The sequence below is a fragment of the Hydra vulgaris genome, chromosome 02 (genome assembly GCF_038396675.1).
Source record: "Hydra vulgaris chromosome 02, alternate assembly HydraT2T_AEP".
Classification (NCBI taxonomy): domain Eukaryota; kingdom Metazoa; phylum Cnidaria; class Hydrozoa; order Anthoathecata; family Hydridae; genus Hydra; species Hydra vulgaris.
In genome coordinates this window covers 26630001-26653333 of record NC_088921.1, presented here as the reverse complement: position 1 = coordinate 26653333, position 23333 = coordinate 26630001, and the positions used below count along the sequence as shown (strand labels likewise).

Below are 23333 nucleotides of genomic sequence, written 5' to 3'. Positions count from 1 at the left end.
TATATACATTAACCAAATTTTATATACAAGCCACCACTTTTTTTTTTTTAATGCGCCTTTTTACAAATAAATAAAAAAAACTTTCCTACAGTTTTTTTCATAACCTGTTTAGTAGAGTCGGAAGTAATATATATATATATATATATATATATATATATATATATATATATATATATACAACCCTTAGATGTTGTCCGAAAGTTTTTTCGATATTTTGTTGACAAAAAGTAAAAATTAAAATGCAAGACCGGAATTTTTTTTTTTTAATAATGATAGACTGCCTGCCCCAACCAAACCCTCAGTCGATGTAGCAGCACTCCCTTGCGGGTCAGGCTATTTGTCAGTCGATGTAGCAGCACTCCCTTGCGAGTCAGGCTATTTGTCAGTCGATGTAGCAGCACTCCCTTGCGAGTCAGGCTATTTGTCAGTCGATGTAGCAGCACTCCCTTGCGAGTCAGGCTATAAGATAGTCGATGTAGCAACACTCCGCGCATGATTTACAGAAAAAAAATAAAAATAAAAACATTTTATTAAAAAAAATAAAAATAAAAACATTTTATTAAAAAAAATAAAAATAAAAACTTTGTTTATATTGTTAAAAACATTCAAAATGTTATAAAAACATTCAGAATGTTTTTAAAAACATTCTGGTCAATTAAATTTGCGTTTTTGTGGTTTTTTTAAAAAACGATTAATTTGTAATTAAATTAATGGTTTTTACTTTCGTCCAACACGGAAATGTTGGACGAAAGTCAAAAGTAATTAAAAGTGACGTATGTGTTGGCGTAAGAATCACTTTTTTCCTTCCGCTCTTCCTAAAGCCAACAAACTATAGAACTATATATATATATATATATAATATATATATATATATATATATATATATATATATATATATATATATATATATATATATATATATATATATAGTGCAAAAGTAAGTGTGTATATATATATAAATATATGCATACACACATTTGCAGGTTTAGGTTTGCCACTGTCCTAGAATATTTAAAATACTAACTTGAATTCAAACTGTTTTTTCAGATAAAGAAAAAACATTGAATGGTGAAAAAAGTTTTGTGTCCATGGTCCATGCATGTGTGTTTGTGTGTGTGTGTGTGTGTGTGTGTGTGTGTGTGTGTGTGTGTGTGTGTGTGTGTGTGTGTGTGTGTGTGTGTGTGTGTGTGTGTGTGTGGTATTTGTGGCATATTCCACTAACTGTTGTATTGCTACAGTTATATTATTTTAAGTTATTTGTAGATTACTATTTTATTTACAATGTAGGTTACTGTTTTCTTTGCTTTCGTCTATAAACAAGTTACTGAAAATAGTGGATGGAAGTAAAATTTCAACAGTGTTTGACACACTATTAAATATTTCAACTCAACTTCTTACAGTTGATCCTCAGCTCAAAGAAGTCTCTGCCATAGGCTACCAAACTCATATGCTTCTTAAAAATTTATATCCAAGTGATGGTAAATATCAAATCAAAAAGGTTAGTTGTTTTGATTTTGTATTCAATTTTTTTTGCATTATTAGTTTTTTTACTTTAATTAGGTTATATATCAAATCATTGATTTGAGTTGACCAAATTTCATAACTTTTATCATAGTCGGGTTTTTTTTCTGCTGTAAAAGTTGATGGTAATAATGATGGTGATGATGATGATGATGATGATGATGATGATGATGATGATGATGATGATGATGATGATGATGATGATGATGATGATGATGATGATAATGATGATGATGATGATGATGATGATGATGATGATCCTGATCATGATAATGATGATGATGATGGTTATCATCATCATGATCATCATCAGAGTTGTTTTGTTTTCTGTTTTAAAAGTTGATAGTGATAATGATCATGATGATGATCATCATAGTCATGATCATGATTCAATATTTATATATCAAAAAAATATTATTAGGATGAAGTTTTAGTTAGTCATATGATGAAGTTGTTTGAAACCACTGAAGATAATTTGGACTTAGATGTATTTGAAATGATTCTTAATATTAGTTCATTTGTTGGAGAAACTCAAGCAGACAACTTGGTTAAGTTTGTTGAAGGTAAGTTCTAAGTTATGCTTTTATTTATTATTATTATTTTAATATAATTAAAGTTGTGTTTTAATATAATTAAAGTGAAGTTTGAACATGGGGAAACATGTAAACAAGGGGGAAAACACATAAGGTAGTATTATAATCATTCTGTAAGAGTCACATATACAAATTATTTAAAGTTAGGCGTTAAGTGTACTTTTTTTTTCAAGTTTGACTTTGGTAAATATTTATGTAAGAATTTTCTTACATAATTTATCTCTTTGTTGAGGATTTTCACATGAAAAAGAGAGGGGGTAGAACTAAGTACACAGAGCCAAATATTATAAAGAAACAGGTATCCAAAATTACAAAGCACTAAAAGATTGGGGATAAAAAACAGTAAATAAATTATTTAATTTTTTTTAATTTTAATTTTTATAATTTCCTATTTTGTAAGTTTTGCTTTCTTTGTTTCTGGAACTTATATATAATAAAACTTGAAAACAGCCATGACCAAGTTGTTTAAAATAAAATACTAATGAGTGGACATACAAGATGAAAAACCGTACGCGTTTCCTGGGAAGACTTGTATCCTGTATCTTGGATATACAAAACTAAAAATAAAAAGTTAACTTTTGTGACTCGTTTTCCAGACAACTTTAACCACTTATTTTACTCCTTTATTTATGTCTTGTTTCTTATCTGTTTCTGACCTGTTTGTTTCATCATATATCTTTAATTTGTTTTATCATTTGTTAAGATTTTGTTTCTCTTTTTAGTTTATAGTTTGTTAATTTTTCTATTTTCTCTTCAGTTTAGTTTGGTTTTTTAAGCCTATTTTTAAAACATGCAAGTTATCAAAACACACAAAGAGCCATTGTCATTCATACCCACCCACATTTTGTCCTATTTCTAATGGTTATTTCTACAATCATCTTGAAAGCTATAACCATCTTGAGAGCAAATTTTTTTGTGATTGTTAGAAATTGACACAAAAAAATATTGTCCAAAGCTACCCATTATTCTCAGATGACTAAATCTTGTATTTTATCTCAGAAGTTAAGTTCTAGATACTTTTGGAAAGTCTTTAAAACTCTCATTAATAAAAGCAAGTCTAACATTTTATTTTGCATATATGAGTCAATATTATATACATACAATATTACCTCTCAAGAATAAACTAGAACTATTTTCCAAAGGAAATATGTCCATCAACTTTTCTATCATATGCTTACAAATTCTCCAGAGTTCTCTTCAATAGTTTCAAAGTTTTAAGAATTTTATTTTATTTATTTAATTAAGCATAAATCTTGTTTTCCTGCTTAAGCTTTTCAAGCTTAAGGCTTGTATTGGCTAATGAGTTAATTATTATAATTATTATAATATTGAAATAATATATTATAATATAATCATTACAGTACTGAAACATTACTCTTTACTGCTAATAGTTATCATAATATTTTGATGTTTCTATATTGATGACAACACTCATACTTAGTCTTCTACTTTACATTTTCTCAAATTATCTTTTATTACTGACCTCTTATGAAAACTATATATCCAATTTATTGCAAATAAACATCTTTTGTGGTTGCCTCTTTTTATTGTACTAATTAATGATTCTGTTCTCTATAAATCTGTTACTCATAATTGTATGGAATACTCTTGTTCTATTTAGGCTGGATCTTTAATGATATCTTTACTCTTTTGGAGTAATTTTTAGCTTTTGCAGCAGGGCTATCTTTTGCTAAATCTTTAACAAAAATTTGTTGACCTAGTGAAAAACCATATCCTTGATCTCCACGATTCAAAACCACTTTAATTGTGTCTACATTTAAAGCTTCCTTACTTTTGCTTCTATGCAATGATTCTTTACTTTTTGAACGAGTTAAATCATCTCTACTTCGCGATTTGCTTCGACTACGACTTGAAGCCTTTTCACTATCTTCATTTGCCCTGCTAGAATTTAATTTCTCCATATAAATTTAATTTCTCCATATTCTCCTCAGCTAGAGCAGGTCCAAAAGCTGGACCTGCTCTAGCTGCAAAGCTTGAGCCTCTGTTCCATCTTTATAAAGTTGCATTTCTTTCTCTTTTCTGCAAACATTGACATTATTGGTGCTTAATTTTCTTAATTTTTATTCATCTTGTGTTTTTCCTTGAATATCAATATTTTTGAAATTACCCCTCAACTTTCCTGACTCATATTTTACAGTTATTTAAATCTACTTTAAAGTGTTATCTTGCTCTCTAACAATTTTTCCTTTCTGTTAACTCCCAATTTAACTAATGGTTGTTTACAGCCTTGCAGGATAAAGCAAATAAATCAAGAAACTATAGATATTTATAACATTAAACTAAATAACTTTAAATTTAGTACAATAATTAAACAGTTAATAACAATAATATATTATAAATATAACAATAAATTGCAGATATATTTTGTCTATTTAATGAACAGTAAAGAAGTTAAACAAAGCTCTACATTATTTTATAAAATGCACTAAAAACATCAAAGCGAGTTAAAACTTTATATTATATAAATTTCAACAGAAGCAGAGAAAAAACTAATCAAAACCCTACATCGTACAATACCAATGTATTTACAAATTTTTTTCACTATTGAATAAAAAGAATTAAAAGAAGTCATCAGATATATCCAATGTATATCAATATAATACAATATTATAATGTATAATAAAGTTTAATATTATATATAATTGTAAAGTTTAAGAAAATACCTTTTTAAAGTTTTTTAAATATGTTTATTGTTTTTAGTTTCAGGAGGTAAACAAGCAGATAAGTTTGCTGAGTCCTTAGTAAAAAAATTTTGGAAACTCTATGAAAATTGTTGTTCAAGTTCCAATTATCAAGGTAAGAATTTGATTAAATGAAGCTTTGTCAAAAATTTATATACATTTTTTTATTTTATTAAGTTATTTAAGTAATGTATGTATGTATGTAGGTATGTATGTATATTACATACATAGATACATGTATTTATGTATGTATGTATGTACATATGTAACTATATATCTATGTATGTATTTATGTATGTATGTAAACATACATACTTGCACAATTGCATGTATGTATGTGTGTGTATATAAATATACATATATATACATGCATACATACATATGTATGTATATATATACATACATATATATGTATATATATATACATAGATATACATATATATACATACATACATATATATATATATATATATATATATATATATATATATATATATATATATATATATATATATATATATATTTAACTTTTTTTACTTAATAAAGAGTCATGGCATATGGAGGCAAATGTGGAACTGCTTGTTGGCATAATATTCTCAATAATGCTTGGTGATGCAAAGTTCATAAACTCAATGTGTCAGCTTATTTTTGAATTGTTGCTAGCTAAAGTACAATTTTAAAACATTTTTTTTTTTATATTATATTTTCGAGAGTCTTTTTTTTTTTATTGATTTTCTTCTATTGATTTTTTACATATATACTTGTTCTAAAATTATAAATACAAAATTCTTTAGGACCAAATAATAAGTTTTGCTGCCAAAAGAGGTCTTACAAAGTCATTACTTTTAAGACAAACACATGTTAAACAATCTGAATCTAATGATTCTAACCCATCTGCAACGGAGAGCAAGGTTGTTTATTTTTAATATCAACAAGTTAATTATATACATATATATTTGGTTTATTATATATATATATATATATATATATATATATATATATATATATATATATATATATATATAAGTTATATACATACATACATACATACATACATACATACATACATACATACATACATACATACATATATATATATATATATATATATATATATATATATATTTATATATATATATTTATATATATATATTTATATATATATATATATATATATATATATATATATATATATATATATATATATATATATATATATATATATATATATATACAGAGGCTATTTTAGACAGTATTTGGGTGCTGCCCAAATTCAAAATTGAGGCTAAATATCACCAGAAGGAATATTTGTTTATTTCAAAATTGCTATATTTTGTTTCACTTAGCAAGTGCGATAAATTATCATTTGATGCAATATCATAATGCAATAAATTGTCATTCGATGCTTTGTAACACTAATTTTCAACCTAAATGTACTCAAATTGAAGTTTTAAATATTGCTTTTAATTTTTTAGTGATTAAAATATTGTAAAGTTAAAATTATTTTCTTAGTTAAGCATAACTTATTTAGTTTGTATCAATTAAATTATCAATTGATGCTTTGTAACACTGACTTTTAACATAAATGTACACAAACTAAAGTTTGAAATATTGCTAACAGGGCGCGACAAATGAACGAACGTGCAAAGGTTTGTTAAAAAAAAGACAGAAAAACGAACGTTTTTCGGGAACGTTCCCCACATTTACTTAATCAAATGTTGGCTTTCACTTAAAATTTTTAAAAACAAGCGCATAGCACTTGCTTTTAAAAATTGATAGTTTTTTATTTATTATAAAAAAAAAAACATAACTGTTACATAAAAACAATAAGTTACTAAAATTTAAAACGCATTTTTAATGACTTTAACTTGTTAAATACTTAATATTATATTATTATTTTTAAATGTCTTGAAAAAGGAATGTCAAAACAACTTTTATTTTATTTATTAAGTTTCCTTTATTTAAATTTCTTCAAGTTTATACGTTTTTTTATAAGTAATTTTTTACAGCCATAATGTTATTGCATATTAGTTATCATTAATTTGCGCACGCTTTGCAAATGCATGAAAAGTTGTTTTGAATTAATATATTTGATATATATATATATATATATATATATATTTGATATATGCGGTAGTGGTGTAGTGGTAGAGCGCTCGCTTCATAAGCGAGAGGTTCCGAGTTCGATCCCCACCACGTCCCTGGTAGTACCGCGCTCAACTTGTTTCTCCGCGCAGCGGCCTTGTTCGTCAAGGTTCGTGTTTCGGAGTTATAGAGTTGAGAGAGGGTTATAACCACAATTAAGTAGCCTCCTTGTCTGTAGTGGCCTTCTGGGCCTTGGGGAGGTGAAATAACAAAAAAAAAAAAAAAAAAAAAAAAAAAAAATATATATGTATATATATATATATATATATATATATATATATATATATATATATATATATATATATATATATATGTATATATATATATATATATATATATATATATATATATATATATATATGTATATATATATATATATATATATATATATATATATATATATATATATATATATATATATATATATATATATATGATATATATATATATATATGATATATATATATATACATATATATTTGATATATATATATATTTGATATATATATATATAAATATATATATATATATATATAAATATATATATATATATAAATATATATATATATATGATATATATATATATACATATATATTTGATATATATATATATATATATATATATATATATATATATATATATATATATATATAATATTGAGTTAATATAAAGATAATAAAAAATTAATAAAGTTCAATATGTATCTTTGAGATATCTAATTATTATATATCTTATTAACTAGAATAAAAGTTATTTGAAAATAAAACTCCCTTATAATTTAATAAAAAATAATAAAAATTGAAAGAATGGAAAATAAAACTGGCATATTTATAGCCGACGACATGGGTTTTGAAGTGGAGGTGCACAACTATCTGTTTCTAAAAACAAGTCCTCTATATCTAGAATTTCTCTTTAAATAAAAAAAAGGGCCTTTAGAAAAAAAGTGGGAGAAAAGTTTTAGAAAAAAAAAGTTTTAGAAAAGTTTTAGAAAAAAGTTTTAGAAAAAAAATGGGGGAGGGGGCACCCCTCCCCCCCCCCCATGTTGTTTGCCCTGTTATTTGACATACCTCTTAAATTAGACATTTGTAAATAAATAAACAAACGAACGTCAACGTTTTTAAAAAAAAACAACAATTTATCGTCCCTTGGCTAATATTGAAATAATAATAAGATAAGTTAATAGTTGACAATTTTTAATGAATAAAATAATTTTTGTGAAGTTAAAATTATTTTTTTACTTAAATATAACAAGTAATTGTTTCAATCAAAGCATTAACTAAGTAAAACATTAAATTATTATAAAGTAAGTACAGATGATAAATTTGATTAAATCTTTATGTCATCTGTAAAATGGGTTGTCTAACTTTCAACAAATGGGTTGTCTTACTTTCGACTAGTTTTATGGATATTAAGTAGTATGTATTAATTTTTTTTCTGGCTATTTTAATAATGCAGCCTATAATTTTAGAATGAAGAACTTTCCTCTCATCCTCCTCTTGAAAAATCTGAAACAACTAACATAAGTGCGGAACCTTCAACACCAGTGTCAGCAGATAATCTTGATGAGGATAATGAAGAAGATGATATAGAAGATATGGATATGATGGATGATGAAGGTGATATTGACGATGGTGATCTTCAAATGCTTATCGATGGTTAGAATTTTTTTTATGAAATTTTTTTTATGACATACTAATATTGTTTATTTTTCAATTTTTATTTTTTGTTCATTTTTCATATATTAAAAAGTTTTTTTTATTAAGAGAGTAAGAGATGGCTAAAGTGTCAAACTTAAAAAAAAAAGAGTTTTAATGAAAAAATGCAAGTACAAAAAGCTTTCGCTTGTATAAGTTTACTAAAGCTTAGGCCTTATCAAAGTGTTTACTAGAGCTCAAGCCTTGTTAAAGTTTTAGTTTACTAGAGTTCAGGGTTATCATAGCTTGATGGCAATATAATGATAGCTTAATTTTTTATTTTTTATTTTCATAAAAATATTCATTTTACTATAAGTAAAACAAGTTGAACTCCATAATGGGTATCCTGTTTCACAAATATTTAAAACTTTAAAAGTGTTGTTTTTTCTGTGTCAGTTATGATAAAAAGTTTAAAGTATATGTTTACTTTAAAGATGATAATGCTATGATGGAAATTGCTCTTGCATTGAGCTTGCAAAATGATGAAGAAAATAATGATGAGGCACAGCAAGAAAACAAAAACATTGCTACTGAAATTTCTACTAATGAACAGGGATTTGAAAGAAATGTTGCTCAAGGTACAATATTTTTTTTTTCTATTTAGTAATTTAAATTGAAACAATAAATTTGCAATTTATTGTTTCAATTTAAATTGCTAAATAAAATTAAATAATAATAATTATAATAATAATAACAATAATATTTTATTAAATTTCATTTTTATGTAACTTTAAAAAAGTATAAATTTGCTGGATTTTGAAATTTTAAATAAAATGGTTACATTTTTATTTACATTTTATTTAATTTTCTAATTAAAGTTTAAATACTCACATATTGAGAGACACCTAATAAAACTTGTTGTTGTTTAATACATGCAATAATACATGCAATCCTTTATCCTCAAAACTTAATTGTGAAACATATAACACAAATTGGGTAAATAATCTTTGCAAATCTTATTTCATAAACAAATAGAATATATTTCCAGATTGCCTCTCATATAGTTTATGTGCCAATTGCCCTACCAACTGAATGTTACCACCATCCAATGACCAAAATGAAGAATGCTTAAAAGCCAATTGCATAACTTGGTACAAAGAAAAGATTAAGCATCGTCTACCACAAGGATAGATCAAACCGTCTTTGTATACGACATATAGGGGAGACCGGGGCTAGTTGCAACAGGGGTAAGTTGCAACAATGGTTTTTATATATTATTCCTAAATTTTTTTTACATTATATAACTATAATTATATCACGTCAGCTATAAAAAGCTACAGTAATAAATTTGAAATTTCAAAAGTTTAATTTTTGTTTGTTTTTATGAAATTGTATTAAACATTTGTTTTATTTTTTAACAAATTGATTTTTTTCAAATAAATTGTTATTGCGTTTTTATATTCTAAAAACAGAACTTAAGTATCCTAAACCTTTTATAAGCTTTTTTCTCAACATATTCATTGTCTATTGACTGAGAGAATACTTTTTTTCAGAAACACTTTAGAATTAAAATAAATAAATTAGTTTAAATAATAATCCTTCTTGTTTAATTTTTTCTGTCTCTGAAATCCTTGAATACAGTTATCAATTTACTAAAGAAGTTAGGTGTATTTAAAGTCTCGCATAATAAAAGTATTGCAACTCAATGAAAATACTTTCCTTTAATGTAATAATATAATTTTTTGTTGCCAAAAAGTAGTTACAGATTAACTTGTAATTTTTCTTTTGACTCTGCGAAGCTTATACTTTTAAAGTGTTGTGTTGCAACTTGATGCAAACTTGATGCGGGGTAAGTTGCAACATTTTTTGTTTCACTATTGTGGAACAACTAAGTTTTATATTATATTTATCAATTTTGGTTTACTACGTCACTAAGATCTATTTTATAACCTTGATAAAAATTTGAAAAAAAAAAAGAAAGTTGTCAGAGATAAATGCAGATTTTTAAAATTTTGTTGCAACTAGCCCCCGTCTTCCCAACAGAGTTTTTAAAAGCATTACCTTGATTTCAGATTGACCATTTAGTTGAACATCACCAAGCGTCTGTTTATTTTCACCAAAAAAAATTATATTATGAATGGTGAACACAATTTTAATTTTAGTCAAAACTATAGTTGTAGTCATCAAAATTATCTCAAATAACTTTCTAACATAACTACCTCAATCTAAACAATGCAGAATGTGAGTCGTTATGTGTTGAGATAATAATTGCTTATATAACAGATAAAAATAATCATAGCAAAAGATACAGAAGTTTTTCTTGAAAATACATTTATTTTAACAGGTATCTCCTTAAAGGGTTCAATGTCTATATCTTTTATATATATTTTTGAGTGATTCAAAACACGTCTTGCTTACGCAACCAATTTAAACATACACAAAGTAACATTTTGAAATTTAAAGTATTGTCAACTTTAATATTCTATTAAAAGTCGAAATATTAAAAGGCAACAAAGTGTTGTTGACTTTTAATATTCCAACTTCCAATAGGAATTTTTTGTTACAGCCCACAGAAAAAGGAGTAATTGATGAAGGAACTTTGAAAAGGATAGCACAACAATATGCAAAACAAGTTATTATTCAAAATGGCAAATGAATTTTATGAAGCTATATGCATTGAATCAACAGTAAATTTTGTTGACTGGGGATAATTGATCAGTGTTTTAGTCAGATATGTGATATTTTATCATTAGCAGAAAAGGTTGAGTATGACTTTACCAATTCTGGAGTCACCATTATCAGCAGGCTAACACAGCAAACAAGCAATCATTGTTTAGAAAATTGACTTGTTGAGTTAATTGAAATATGTCTTTAATATTCTTGATTTAAATGATTTGTTACAAATTTTTAATAAAATCTTGCTAAAATGTTTCTTTATTTTCTCATTTTCTTAATAAAAATTATTAGTAAAGTATTTATAAATTCCTAAAAATTTAACTTTGTTAAAATATACCTTGAAACAACCACTAGTCAACTACCATAATAGTTTATCTTGAGATAACTTATTTCCAAGAATCATTTGTGCAATCCTGAACAATTTTGCTATAGAAAATCAATAAAATACTCTTATTATTCCTTTAATCTTTAATTTAAATTTTGATCAGAGGATTAACGCAGAGGATCCATAGAATTATTGATAAAGCGTTATTAGTATAGATAAATATTATAGATACTTACATAAATACTTAAAGATAAATACTAGCTTTAAATCCTGCTGTGAAGTTTTTCTGACAATTTTTTTTTGGTGTTTTATTTTTATATCTATGTTCTAGTTATATGTTTATGAGTGATCAATTCTTTTATAAGCAATTGTGTCTTTATGGCTGTTCAATTTTTTTGCAACCAGTTTTTGACCAATCTTTTGTGACCAAATAAATTTTTATGAATTATAAATTCTTTTATGTCTACAGCTTTTAACTCTTTGAACTATGCAATAGTGTTATTATACCATATTTTTTTGAAAGCACAAATAACTAGATTTGTGCATTTGTTTGATTTAGATAACAATATCGAAGAACTACATTCAGATCAAGTAGATGGTCAAGGTTTCATATCAGAGTCACCTAATTATATTGAAGGACCTAATCTTTTGGAGGGTGGGAGCTTAGGCATAAAGTTTAGTGCTCTCTGGTCTCAATTATTAGAAATATTTGAAGCAAAAATCCCTTACCTTTTGGAATTAGATGGTTTACAAGCTATTCCTTTTTTACAGGTATGTTTTTTTTTTGATAACATACACTTTTAAATTAATTTTTTTTTTTAAAAAGCGTATTATATAAATATTTTTATATTTTATGCTTTAAAATTAAATACCTGTTTTTTAAATCAAATATATATTCATGTGTTTCAACTCAATTGTGTATTCACGATTTTCAAACAAATTAATGTTTGTGTTATTATATGTTAAAAATTAGTGTTAATATATGTTATGTATAATATGTTCATTGTTTTAGGTCATGTTAATGTTATGTTCAAATTTAATGGTAGAGAGAGATGAAGATAAAGCTGCTTTAAGGAGGATCATAATAGCATGTATAAATCCGCTTCATGTAAAACTTCAGGTTTCTATTTTATTATCAAAGTCTTTTATTGGGTTCTCTTTTGTTCTTTTTTTATTTTGAAAGTAATTGTTAATAATTTATTTATAATAAAATTTGAATAAATAAAATGTTTCAACTTTTATAATAATTACAATAAGTTATAATTTATTACAATTATTGTTATTGTTATTATTAGTATACAATAGTTAAGTATTTTTTTTATTTTTCTACTAGACTGATTCAAATGCTCCAATAAGAACAACATCAAGTGAGGTGCAACTTGTGTTAATGAGATTCTTGAGTGTTCTTATGTCCCGGTGTAATGCTAATAAACAAGTAAACGATGGCGATAATGCTGTAAATATGGTAAGTTTTTTTCAAGCTGATTATTATTTTTATTATCATTTATGGAAAAAAAACCACTGTCACTATAGTTAATATCAAACTGAAATTAGTATATTTAACTGATAGAATAAAGTTATTATATATTATAATTATGAATAGAAAAAGAAAGTGGGGCTTATGAGTACCTCACAGTATAATTGCAGTTGTGTCCATATAAATATGTCCATTATGATACTATCTTCTTTGTTATGGCACTATAGCCTTTTTTAGTCAGGTCACTTACAGCTTTTTATATTTGATATTTATGTTTTTCTATTTGTTTGTCTGTTTGATAAAAGGTTTATTGCTGGATTAAGATTTAAATGCAACAGATTTAATGGTTCAGTAAATATATTCACTATATATAAGACTTGCTTCTCCGCTCCAAATACTTGAGTTTAAAAATTTCTTCAAAATTTTCTTGAGAAAGGGGTATAACAAAAATTAAGAAAAACATTTCAAAAAATGAGTATCCTAATTGATTTTAATGATCCCCTGAGTCTTAATTCTTTAAAAAATAGGGAAATTAAAAAACTTATTTGAAAAATCAATCAAACAATTTATTAAATTAGTTAACTTTTGTGGTAATTGTAAAGTATTGTCTTAAATCCCAAAAACCTTTGTGGCAGCTTTTAGGTCATCAATTGATAGATTAAAGTATGTATGATTTGTTTAAAATAGTTTAAGAGTTTTTTTTTTTTTTTTTTTTTTTTTTTATTCACCTCCTCAAGGCCAAGAAGGCCACTACAGATGAGGAGGCTACTTAATAGTGGTTATAACCCTCTCTCAACTCTATAACTCCAAAACACGAACCTCGACGAACAAGGCCGCTGCCCGGAGAAACAAGTTGAGCGCGGTACTACCAGGGACGTGGTGGGGATCGAACTCGGAACCTCGAAAGTTGTTAGAATACATTAATAAAGTATTGTTTGTTAAGCTTGTCATACAATTACCTGACAGTGTTAAGCTGTAATAGATACTAAACTCCATAAACAATAATTAAGCTTGTTCTACGGTAAGTCTGCTCCCACTTTACTTTTTTTTTTTTAAACTATTAAGCATTATGCTAATTAGTTTTTTCACTAGTTCCTTTTTTTGCTTTACATTTAGAGTTCTTCATTTGATGAGTACGTTGCAGGAGTATTGCAAGAGCAAGGTTTAGTTGAATACTGTTTGTGTTTGTTGAAAAGTCTTCTTTCATATTGGAAATCTCAAAGTTCTACTGAGGTAATGTTAATAAGTACAGTTATTATTCTAAAACAAAAATATTTAAAAAGTACTTGATGTTTCAAATGTTTTTAAACTTTGTTTACTTTTATTTTTAATAATTTTTATTTTGTAGGAAGATAACACCACTGAAACAACTTTGTTATTAAAAGCTAAAGCACTTCATCCCACTCCAGATATGATGCCTTTTTTTATGGAACAATATGTTAAGGTAATATAAAGATGATTATGATGATGTAATGATGATGATGATGATTGATAATAATTGAAAGTAAGGATAATTATGATGATGATGACAATTTTTATTGCACATTCTCTTATTTGAATTTTTAGAGTCATGCTGTGGATTTGTTTGAATCATTCTCTCAACTTGTCTCAGAAATGGTTTTAAGAATGCCTTATCAGGTATGGTGAAAATGTTTGATAATCAAGATTTTTAAACAAAAAACAAATTTAAACAAAAAATTATATGAAATTTGTTTAAAATAATCATTTGGCTATTTTTAAAAATCAAACATTTGGGTTCCTTTAGTTTTTAGAGTTCCTTTTATGTTTTTTAATAACACTGTGTTTAACTTGTTTTTCTGGTTTCTGTTTATCTTATTATCTTTATTATCTTGTTGATTTTTTTTTATGTTTTAAGTTGACTTTTAAATTTTAAGTTTATTTTTGAAGAAAAAAAACTGTTAAAAAAGTATAACAATTCAACAGTTCAGTAAATTAAAAAATGTTTTTTAAGCAAAGGTGAAAATGGGCATTTTATTTTGCATTTGTTTAGGAAATTACTTAATTCTTTCAGTTAGTTTTTTTTTTAATTATTTAAAATAGGAATATTAATTAATTCAATTCAATATTTAATTATTTTACACATTTAATTTTAAGTCAAGAAACAGAATTGCAAGTCATTACCACCTCAAGGCAGATAACACTGCAATATTTTTGTATCCATTTGGTTTCATCTTTCATCTCACATAGTATATTGGTACCTATATTATCAATGACAAGCCCAGAGTTTATTTGGGAATATCTTTTTTTTTTCCGGCAACATTGGCAACAATTATTTTAATTTTCATTTTGATTTAAATATTTCTGTTCATTTAACATTTTACTAAAGGTTAATAACTTTTGCAGTGCTTTAAGGTGCCTTTTAAATAAAAGAGATAATTACTAAAAAATTATATATAAATTTATAGAATTAAAAATGGCATACATTAAAATAGTTACATTTACTATGGATTCTTTTAAACATAAAAATTGAAGTTTTAAAACAACTAAAACTTGATGAAACTTTAATTAAGTTATTGTAATTATTTTTTTTATTATTATTAAAGTTGAAAAGAATATGAAGAGAAACAAAAACTTTCCGAAAAATTTTTTGTTTCTTCTTTTTTTTTGTTGTCTTTTTCAGAAAGCAAAATAAAATAGCGAGCTAATGATCAAAAGTTCATTCAAAAATTAATTTTGCACGTTTACAATATTGCTATCAAGACTAAAAATATTACTTTTGTTCATTATTAAATAATAATCAAAAACAGTTAGTTCTTAATTGCCAACTAACAGAAGTTAACATTACTATGAATGAATATTTAAAATCGTTTAAAAAACAAATTTTTCATACATTCCATTATCTTTAAATTTCATTTATTTTGTTAAATAATTTGTTAAAGAGTTTTGTAATAAGTTTTATTTCATTTTTTTAAATCTGGCTTTTGGTTAGTTATTAAATGACAGTTTTTAACATTAAACAAGTTTACAGCACCTAATTTTTAAATTTATTTATTAACTTTAATTTTTTTTTAATCTATTACTCCGATCAATGTAATTTAATTACTGCAACTTAGTATCGAAATTTTCTTTTTATATATGTTCCTGATAAGTGATATGTCTATTGTGAACCCAAGAATGTTCAGTTTCATTCAGTTAAAAGTGTTTGTTTTTTCTTAGATCCATAAACTGATTGATTCTAATACAAGAGAAGTTTGTTTTAGTAAAGATTGGGTGTTTATAATGTGTGAGGTAATTTAAATTGAGTCAAGTTTGATGTTATTTTAATGTATTGAATTTCGTTGTTATTTATAAGAAAAAAATAAGAAAAATAAGAAAAATCAAGATTAACTCTTTTTTTAGTATATGATGATATCACATGCACCATTTGTTAGAAGACAAGTCAGAAAGGTAAGCTTTTTGGAACATCCTTTTTTTTTTAAATGTAAAAGTTTGATATAATGACTTAATGACGCAACTTAATCTAATTATTTGTAATGTTACAAAAGTTATTGTTGGCATTATGTGGAACTAAAGAAAAGTATCGCTTTGTCAAAGATCTCCACAATATACGCTCACGCCTTGCATGCTTAAAGTAAGAAAAATTTGAATTCTTTTTGTAAGAATATAAAAAGTTTTTAAGAATTTTTTTTTTTTTCCTGCAATAATTGGTTTAATAAAAATTTCAACATTTTTTTTATTTTGCTTGGTAAAAGTAAATTTCATTAAATTTATACATTACATACAAGCTCATTAAATTTATACATTAAAAGTATCAATTATTTGTATTACTTGGTATGTTTGATGTGATTTGTGGATAGTATTGATACTATCCAATGATAAGTACAGAAAATAAACAAAGGTTTAAAGTGAACAGCATCTTGATTCTAAAAATTATTTTTTTGTTTGTTTGAATTTTTAACTAATTTCTGCAAAAATTAGTAAAGAAAGTTTAACAAAGCTCTATTTTTTGTTTAAAGTAAGCAAACTGTTTCATACTAAGTTCTTGGATTATATATTGGCAGATCAATGTGATTTATTTATGAAGATAATGAATATGAAAATAATGAAACTTATTTATGAAAATAATGCTATTTTCATATATAAATATATGATATATTCATGGAAGTAACTGTGAAATTATTAAAGTAGTGTATAACATCTTTTGTTGTTTTACTTGACATTTCATTTTTTGAAATTTAATTTCTATCAAGCTGTTACTTTTTTATTTTTTTTATTTGATCAACTAACAACAACTTTTGATTATATCTACTGTTCTGCAGCTTCATTTTGCTCTAAATACATTTAAAAATTTAGTTTAAATAAACCTGTCTATACTATTATATAAATAATATTTTATTTATTATTATATTTTATAAATATTATAGATAAATAAATATATAATATAATAGATAGTTAAACAACAATTATTTCTAAACCTAGTTTAAATTTAGTTTTAATTTTTAAATTTTAGGGTTTTATATTTCTTTTAATATTTTATTTTAAATTTTATTTTCATCATTTTAATTACAGATCAGTGTTGCAAATGACTGGAACAACTGGTAATGAAAATATCACAAAAAACATATCTCTTTCTTATGAAGAAACAGTAACCCTTGTAATCTTATTTTTGTTATTATTTATTAGTTTAATGCAAGTTTGCTGTTTAATGATATTATTTTTTGTTGTTTCATGATATTATTATGTGATTTTATGACAGTTTGTTGTAGTTTTTGGCTTTTTTTTTTTTTTTTTTTTATGGATCACAATGCTTTCCTGTAGTTTCTGATAATTTGTTGCTGTCATATATTCATTATGTTTGTTGTTTTTTTTTTGCTTTTTTTTTTACTATGTAATGGAATTTCCAAAAGCAGGCTATTTGCAAACTTGTGTTTAGTCCAGGCCTAATTTTTAAATTGTAAATCTTTGTAAAAAAAAAGAAGACAATGTATCAATCGATGTTATTATATATATAGATATATATACATATATATATATATATATATATATATATATATATATATATAAATTAGAGTTACATGGAATATAAATACTCTATATAAATATATTTGTATTTAATTTGCAGCTTAAAAATGTAGGGAATGCTGGCAATTTATTATTTTCACAGAATTTATTGAATATCTGTTACTATTCATCATCGCCAGGGGTGACAAAAATTGGCACAAAATTACAAATTTTAATTCATTATGATTTGTTGTTTTGATTCATGATAGTTTGTTATTGTAATTGGTTGTGATTTTTTTTTTTTTTTTTTTATTTATGTTTGATTTTTATTCTATAATAATTTTGTTTTTATTTTTTTAATCAGACTGAGCAAATTAGTGCATGCATTGACATTGCTACTGCAAGAAATGAAAATTGGTTATTGTTTTGCAAGAAAGAAAATAGTATGTACTAATATCATAAATAGCAGTATTTAAGTTTTTATATGCTTCTGTTTAGTTTTTAAAATTATATTTATATAAAATTTAGCAGTTTTACCATTTCTAATGGAAATCAGCTATCAATTGGATGAGCATATATCATCAAAGGTAGTTGAGTTGATATTTATAGCTCTCAGTTCACCTCAGAATAAAGACGATAAAAAAGAAAACAAAAGCAAAAGTAAGTTTTTTTGATAACCATTTTGCTATATTTTGATAATTGATAGTTTTTGCAACAACAAAAAAATGATAGCTAATGATAGTTTTTGCAACAAAAAAAAAAGGTAGCTAATGTTTTTTTTAATGTTTTTTTTTTTAAAAAAAGGTCTTTCAGTTGACTTGGTAAAACTTGTGTTTTCTCGCTGTTATGGCACAATCATTTTTTTGTTCATAAAGAGTTTTTTACTGGAATCAAATTCATCTCAGTTGCGTTGGAAAGTTCACAGTCTAATTCATTCAATATTTATGTAAGTCTTATTTTTTTAATGTGTGTAGTTTGTTTGGGGATTCTCTTTCTCTCGTTATATATATATATATATATATATATATATATATATATATATATATATATATATATATATATATATATATATATATATATATATATATATAGTTTTCAAACTATCATTTTATAAAAAAATTCCTAATTTGGATTTACTGCCTAGAAAATGACATTTTTTAACTAAAAATAAAAAATATGCATTTTTACAAAACTTTTTGCTTATAATTTTTTTTATTTTTTTTTATAAAATGATAATTTTTTTTTAATTTTTATATAATATCGCTGCTTTTATGACCCAACATGATATACTTTAGAAAAAATCTTTTTTTCATAATATTAGGAAACTGTCTGATCTTTAAAGGTCTTGAGCCTTAGTCATTCGATGTGTGTACTGAAACCTCCACCAGTTCCCTATTTCAATATAATGTCAAAGTGCTGACTTTACTACACTCAAGTCAGTGACATTGACAATTACCAATTAAAATATTTAATTATTGAGTATTTGTTGATTGGCACCCAACTTAATGTTATTTGACACTAATAATGTTCATATTTGTATGTATTTTTTTCAAAAAGTTGAAATTTGTTAGACTTTGTAAAGTTTTGTTTTATTTAAGAAATATTGATGCAGAGCAACAAGTGGGTTTAACAGAACTTATGTGGACATTGTGGAATGTTATACCAAGTTGTGGGCATCGAGCTACCCAATTTACTGATCTACTTGGTTTTTTTACAATTAAAACTATGAGATGCAATGTATGTTTTTGATTTTATCAAGATTATTTAATTAAAACTACAAAATAAATTTCTTGATGTTATTGCAGTAAACCATTCTACACAATATAAACATATACTAAGCAGTTTTTTTTAGCACTATATATTTATTTGTTTTGTTTGGAACAATATTTTATATTGTTTCAAACAAAATACACATGTTTATATATTTTGTTCCCGCACATGTTCCACACATGTTTATATATTATGATATTAATATTAGGTTAATAATTACGTCACAATGGCAATGTCTCTGTTACATGAAGCTAACTCAGTTTTAATAAATCACCCGAATGCTAGTTTGTATAGGTAATTTTTTGTTTTGTTTATTTTTTGATATTTTTCATATACATATATATATATATATATATATATATATATATATATATATATTATATATATATATATATATATATATATATATACACACACGCACACACACACGCAATCGAAGGCAAGCGATCAATTTGACCAGCTAACACATGGAATTAATGGTCAATTGTTTTTTTTAGACAGTCAAAGTTTTTATTTTCTTTGTTTAAATTTTCATCTGAGTAATAGTTCTTTTTAATTGAAGCCAAACACACACAAAATAAGCCAAACACACACATTAATTTTTAATGCTCAAAAGTTAATGAACCTGTATTCGTTTTAAGATAAGAATTTTTAATAAAATCAATGTATTTTTTAAGTTTAAACTTGCAAATAACAAACCTTTAAATTACACTGGGCAACAAAAAAATTTTTTTTTTTTGTATCTTTAGCAATTTTATTCAAATTATACTAATTTTGGGATGAGAAAAAAGAAAATGACAACGAAAATTTTTTATTAGCTCTAGTTTTTGAGATATACAATTCTCAACAAAGATAAACAATAGCAATAAATTTTTATTTCAGCTAATTTGCAACAGAGAAATATGACATATAATTTACATATTCTAATAACATTTAAAGTACATTTGGTTTTTTTTATTGCAAATATATTCTAATAGTTTTAAACAAAGAAATCATGATCGTCAAGTTATTAGGGTTTCCTTTTGTAGACTAGTTCTGGAGCATCCCTACACACAAACCAACAGTAATCTGCAAGCATGGCCTCATTCCAACGACCCTGATATTTTTTTTCCATTACAGAAATAACTTGGTGAAACCTTTCCCCATGTTCATCACTAACAGCTCCACAATTGGGGGGGGGGAAGAAGTCTAGATGTGAGTGGAGGAAATGAATCTTGAGGGACATGTTGCATTCAAGTTGATGGTATTTTTGCAGAAATACTGTTACCAATTGAATGTAGTTATAATCTCGTTTGTTGCCTAAAAATCCACAAATCACTCCTTTAAGAGCTTCCCAAGTTTCCTTTTTGGGCCCCTTCAAAACTTCGTCAAATGCAGGATCCTTCATAAGATGACGTATTTGTGGTCCAACAAAAATATTCTCTTTAACTTTTGCATCACTTATTTTTGGAAACTTATTTCTTAAATATCTAAAAGCCTGTCCTTCTTTGTTCATACCTTTGACGAAATTTTTCATCAAACCCAACTCAATATGTAATGGTGGAAGAAGTACATCTTTTGGATCCACAATTGGTTCAGCAATAACATTTTTTTCTTCTGTGTTAAGATTTCTTGCAGACCAGTCTTCTTTTATATAATGTGAACTTCTGTCTCTACTGTCCCACATACACAAAAAGCAGCAGTATTTAGTATACCCTAATTGCATTCCTAAAAGTATAGCAATGACTTTTAGATCACCACAAGTTTTCCATTTGTGTTTATTGTAATTAATTGAGTTGAGGAGAACTTTCATGTTTATATAAGTCTCTTTCATGTGAACTGCATGGCCAATAGGAACAGAAGTAAGACGGTTTCCATTGTGCAGTAATACAGCTTTCAAGCTTAGCTTAGATGAGTCTATGAATAATCTCCATTCAATTGGATCATAGTTCAAATTAAGACAATGCATTAATCCAAAAACATCAATGCAAACAAGATTATTTTTTTTCTCAAAAAAGGAAAGCAGATTTTGCTGCCGTTTTCTGTAATGTGAAACCTTGACATCAAGTTGGAGAAGATTCCACTGCTTTAGTCTTGACCCTAGAAGTTCTGCCTTTTCCTGTGACAAGTCCAGATCTCGAACAAGATCACTTAATTCTGCTTGACTCAATCTGTGTGGCACAACATCTGTTAACACAAAATCAGGATCATTTGATGTGGAAGGCTTGTTTTCTTCTATTTCTACTTCATTTTCTGCTTCTAACTCACAACTTTGTGGTGGAGTAGGAACTGGTAAACTATCTGAATGTGGAATAGGTCGAATGGCAGATGGAAGATTCAGATATTTAACTGTTCCTACTTTTTTCATTGACAAACCTGCTTTAATGGGTGGGGTCAAACAGAAATAGCAGTCATCTGTATGGTTTTTAGGCTCTCTCCATACCATAGGAACAGCAAAAGCCAAAGATCTTTTTTTATTTTTCAACCATTCTCGTAGTGTAACCGGACAAGAGCTACAGCATATATGTGGAGCCCATGATTTATCCTAGTCCCCTACCTTCATATCGAAGTAATGCTGGTAAGCAGTCTGCACAAAAGGTGTCATGGTTCTTTTCTGTGAGGAAAATGTTATTTCACCACAAATGTAACAAAAATTGTCCACTAAATTTACACATTTCCTTGGCATGTTGATTTGTAAAATTTTACACTAGTAAATAAAAAACAAAAACTAAGAATAGATTAGACCAGAAACTTTAGCAAACACACATAACTAGTATCACAAGTTTTAAACATGAATAAAACATTTTGGATAGTCAAAAACAAAAATTTTTTTTTTAAAAAAAAGAAAATTTCTACCCTTGCAAAGGTTGAATAAGCTATCGCGATTTACAAAATCTGGAAAAATATCTGGTCTTTAAAACTTTAGTTTATGCAAAGCCGTTTTTCTTTGTTTTTAAGGAGCGAATTATTATATGTTAGCTAAAAAGTTATAAAAAACAAAACAAAATAAAACAATAAACTTACGATTACAAATGTAATAACAATCCAGTCACTAACTGCATTATATAAGTAATAAAACTATAATAGTATTATTATTTTTATAAAGCACTTATGACTTTTAAAGTTCATTCACTGTTCAAACAACATTAGTAATTCCAAACTTTAATCAAAGTAAAAAAACATCTGAAAAAATGAAGTGGATAATCAAATATTATTAAAAACTTCATGAACTTCTACAATACACTTAAACAACTTTATAAAAACATTCTTTATAAAAGGGTTTGCATTATGAAACGTTACGAACAGTCCGTAAAAACGCGCGCTAATTTGAAAATCAACCAAAAAAGAGTTTTTTTTGGTTGATTTTAAAATTAACGCGCGCTTTTACGGACCATTAGAGGCTTTTTTCGTAATGCTTAACTTTTTATAAAGTATGTTTTTATGAAGTTGTTTAAGTTCTTTAATACGTCATAAATAATACTTAAATATCCACTCTATTTTTCTAGATGCTTTTCTACTTCAATTAAAATTTGGGATTACTTATGTTG

General features: G+C 25.6%; 1 protein-coding gene across 1 annotated transcript in view; it reads left to right on the top strand.

Annotated features, from left to right (window-relative positions):
* Positions 1 to 23333, top strand: part of LOC101237477 (E3 ubiquitin-protein ligase UBR4) — a 126183-nt gene that overhangs the window by 63950 nt on the left and 38900 nt on the right. Inside the window, exons 36-57 of the mRNA XM_065790452.1 lie at positions 1288 to 1498; positions 1943 to 2084; positions 4836 to 4931; positions 5363 to 5484; positions 5611 to 5727; positions 8431 to 8617; positions 9091 to 9234; positions 12157 to 12368; positions 12610 to 12717; positions 12931 to 13062; positions 14191 to 14307; positions 14423 to 14518; positions 14641 to 14712; positions 16252 to 16323; positions 16435 to 16482; positions 16581 to 16666; positions 17605 to 17689; positions 18401 to 18479; positions 18565 to 18696; positions 18841 to 18982; positions 19635 to 19773; positions 20015 to 20100. Coding sequence (XP_065646524.1) covers positions 1288 to 1498; positions 1943 to 2084; positions 4836 to 4931; positions 5363 to 5484; positions 5611 to 5727; positions 8431 to 8617; positions 9091 to 9234; positions 12157 to 12368; positions 12610 to 12717; positions 12931 to 13062; positions 14191 to 14307; positions 14423 to 14518; positions 14641 to 14712; positions 16252 to 16323; positions 16435 to 16482; positions 16581 to 16666; positions 17605 to 17689; positions 18401 to 18479; positions 18565 to 18696; positions 18841 to 18982; positions 19635 to 19773; positions 20015 to 20100 — 2625 coding nt within the window. The remainder of the gene's footprint in view (positions 1 to 1287; positions 1499 to 1942; positions 2085 to 4835; positions 4932 to 5362; positions 5485 to 5610; positions 5728 to 8430; positions 8618 to 9090; positions 9235 to 12156; positions 12369 to 12609; positions 12718 to 12930; positions 13063 to 14190; positions 14308 to 14422; positions 14519 to 14640; positions 14713 to 16251; positions 16324 to 16434; positions 16483 to 16580; positions 16667 to 17604; positions 17690 to 18400; positions 18480 to 18564; positions 18697 to 18840; positions 18983 to 19634; positions 19774 to 20014; positions 20101 to 23333) is intronic.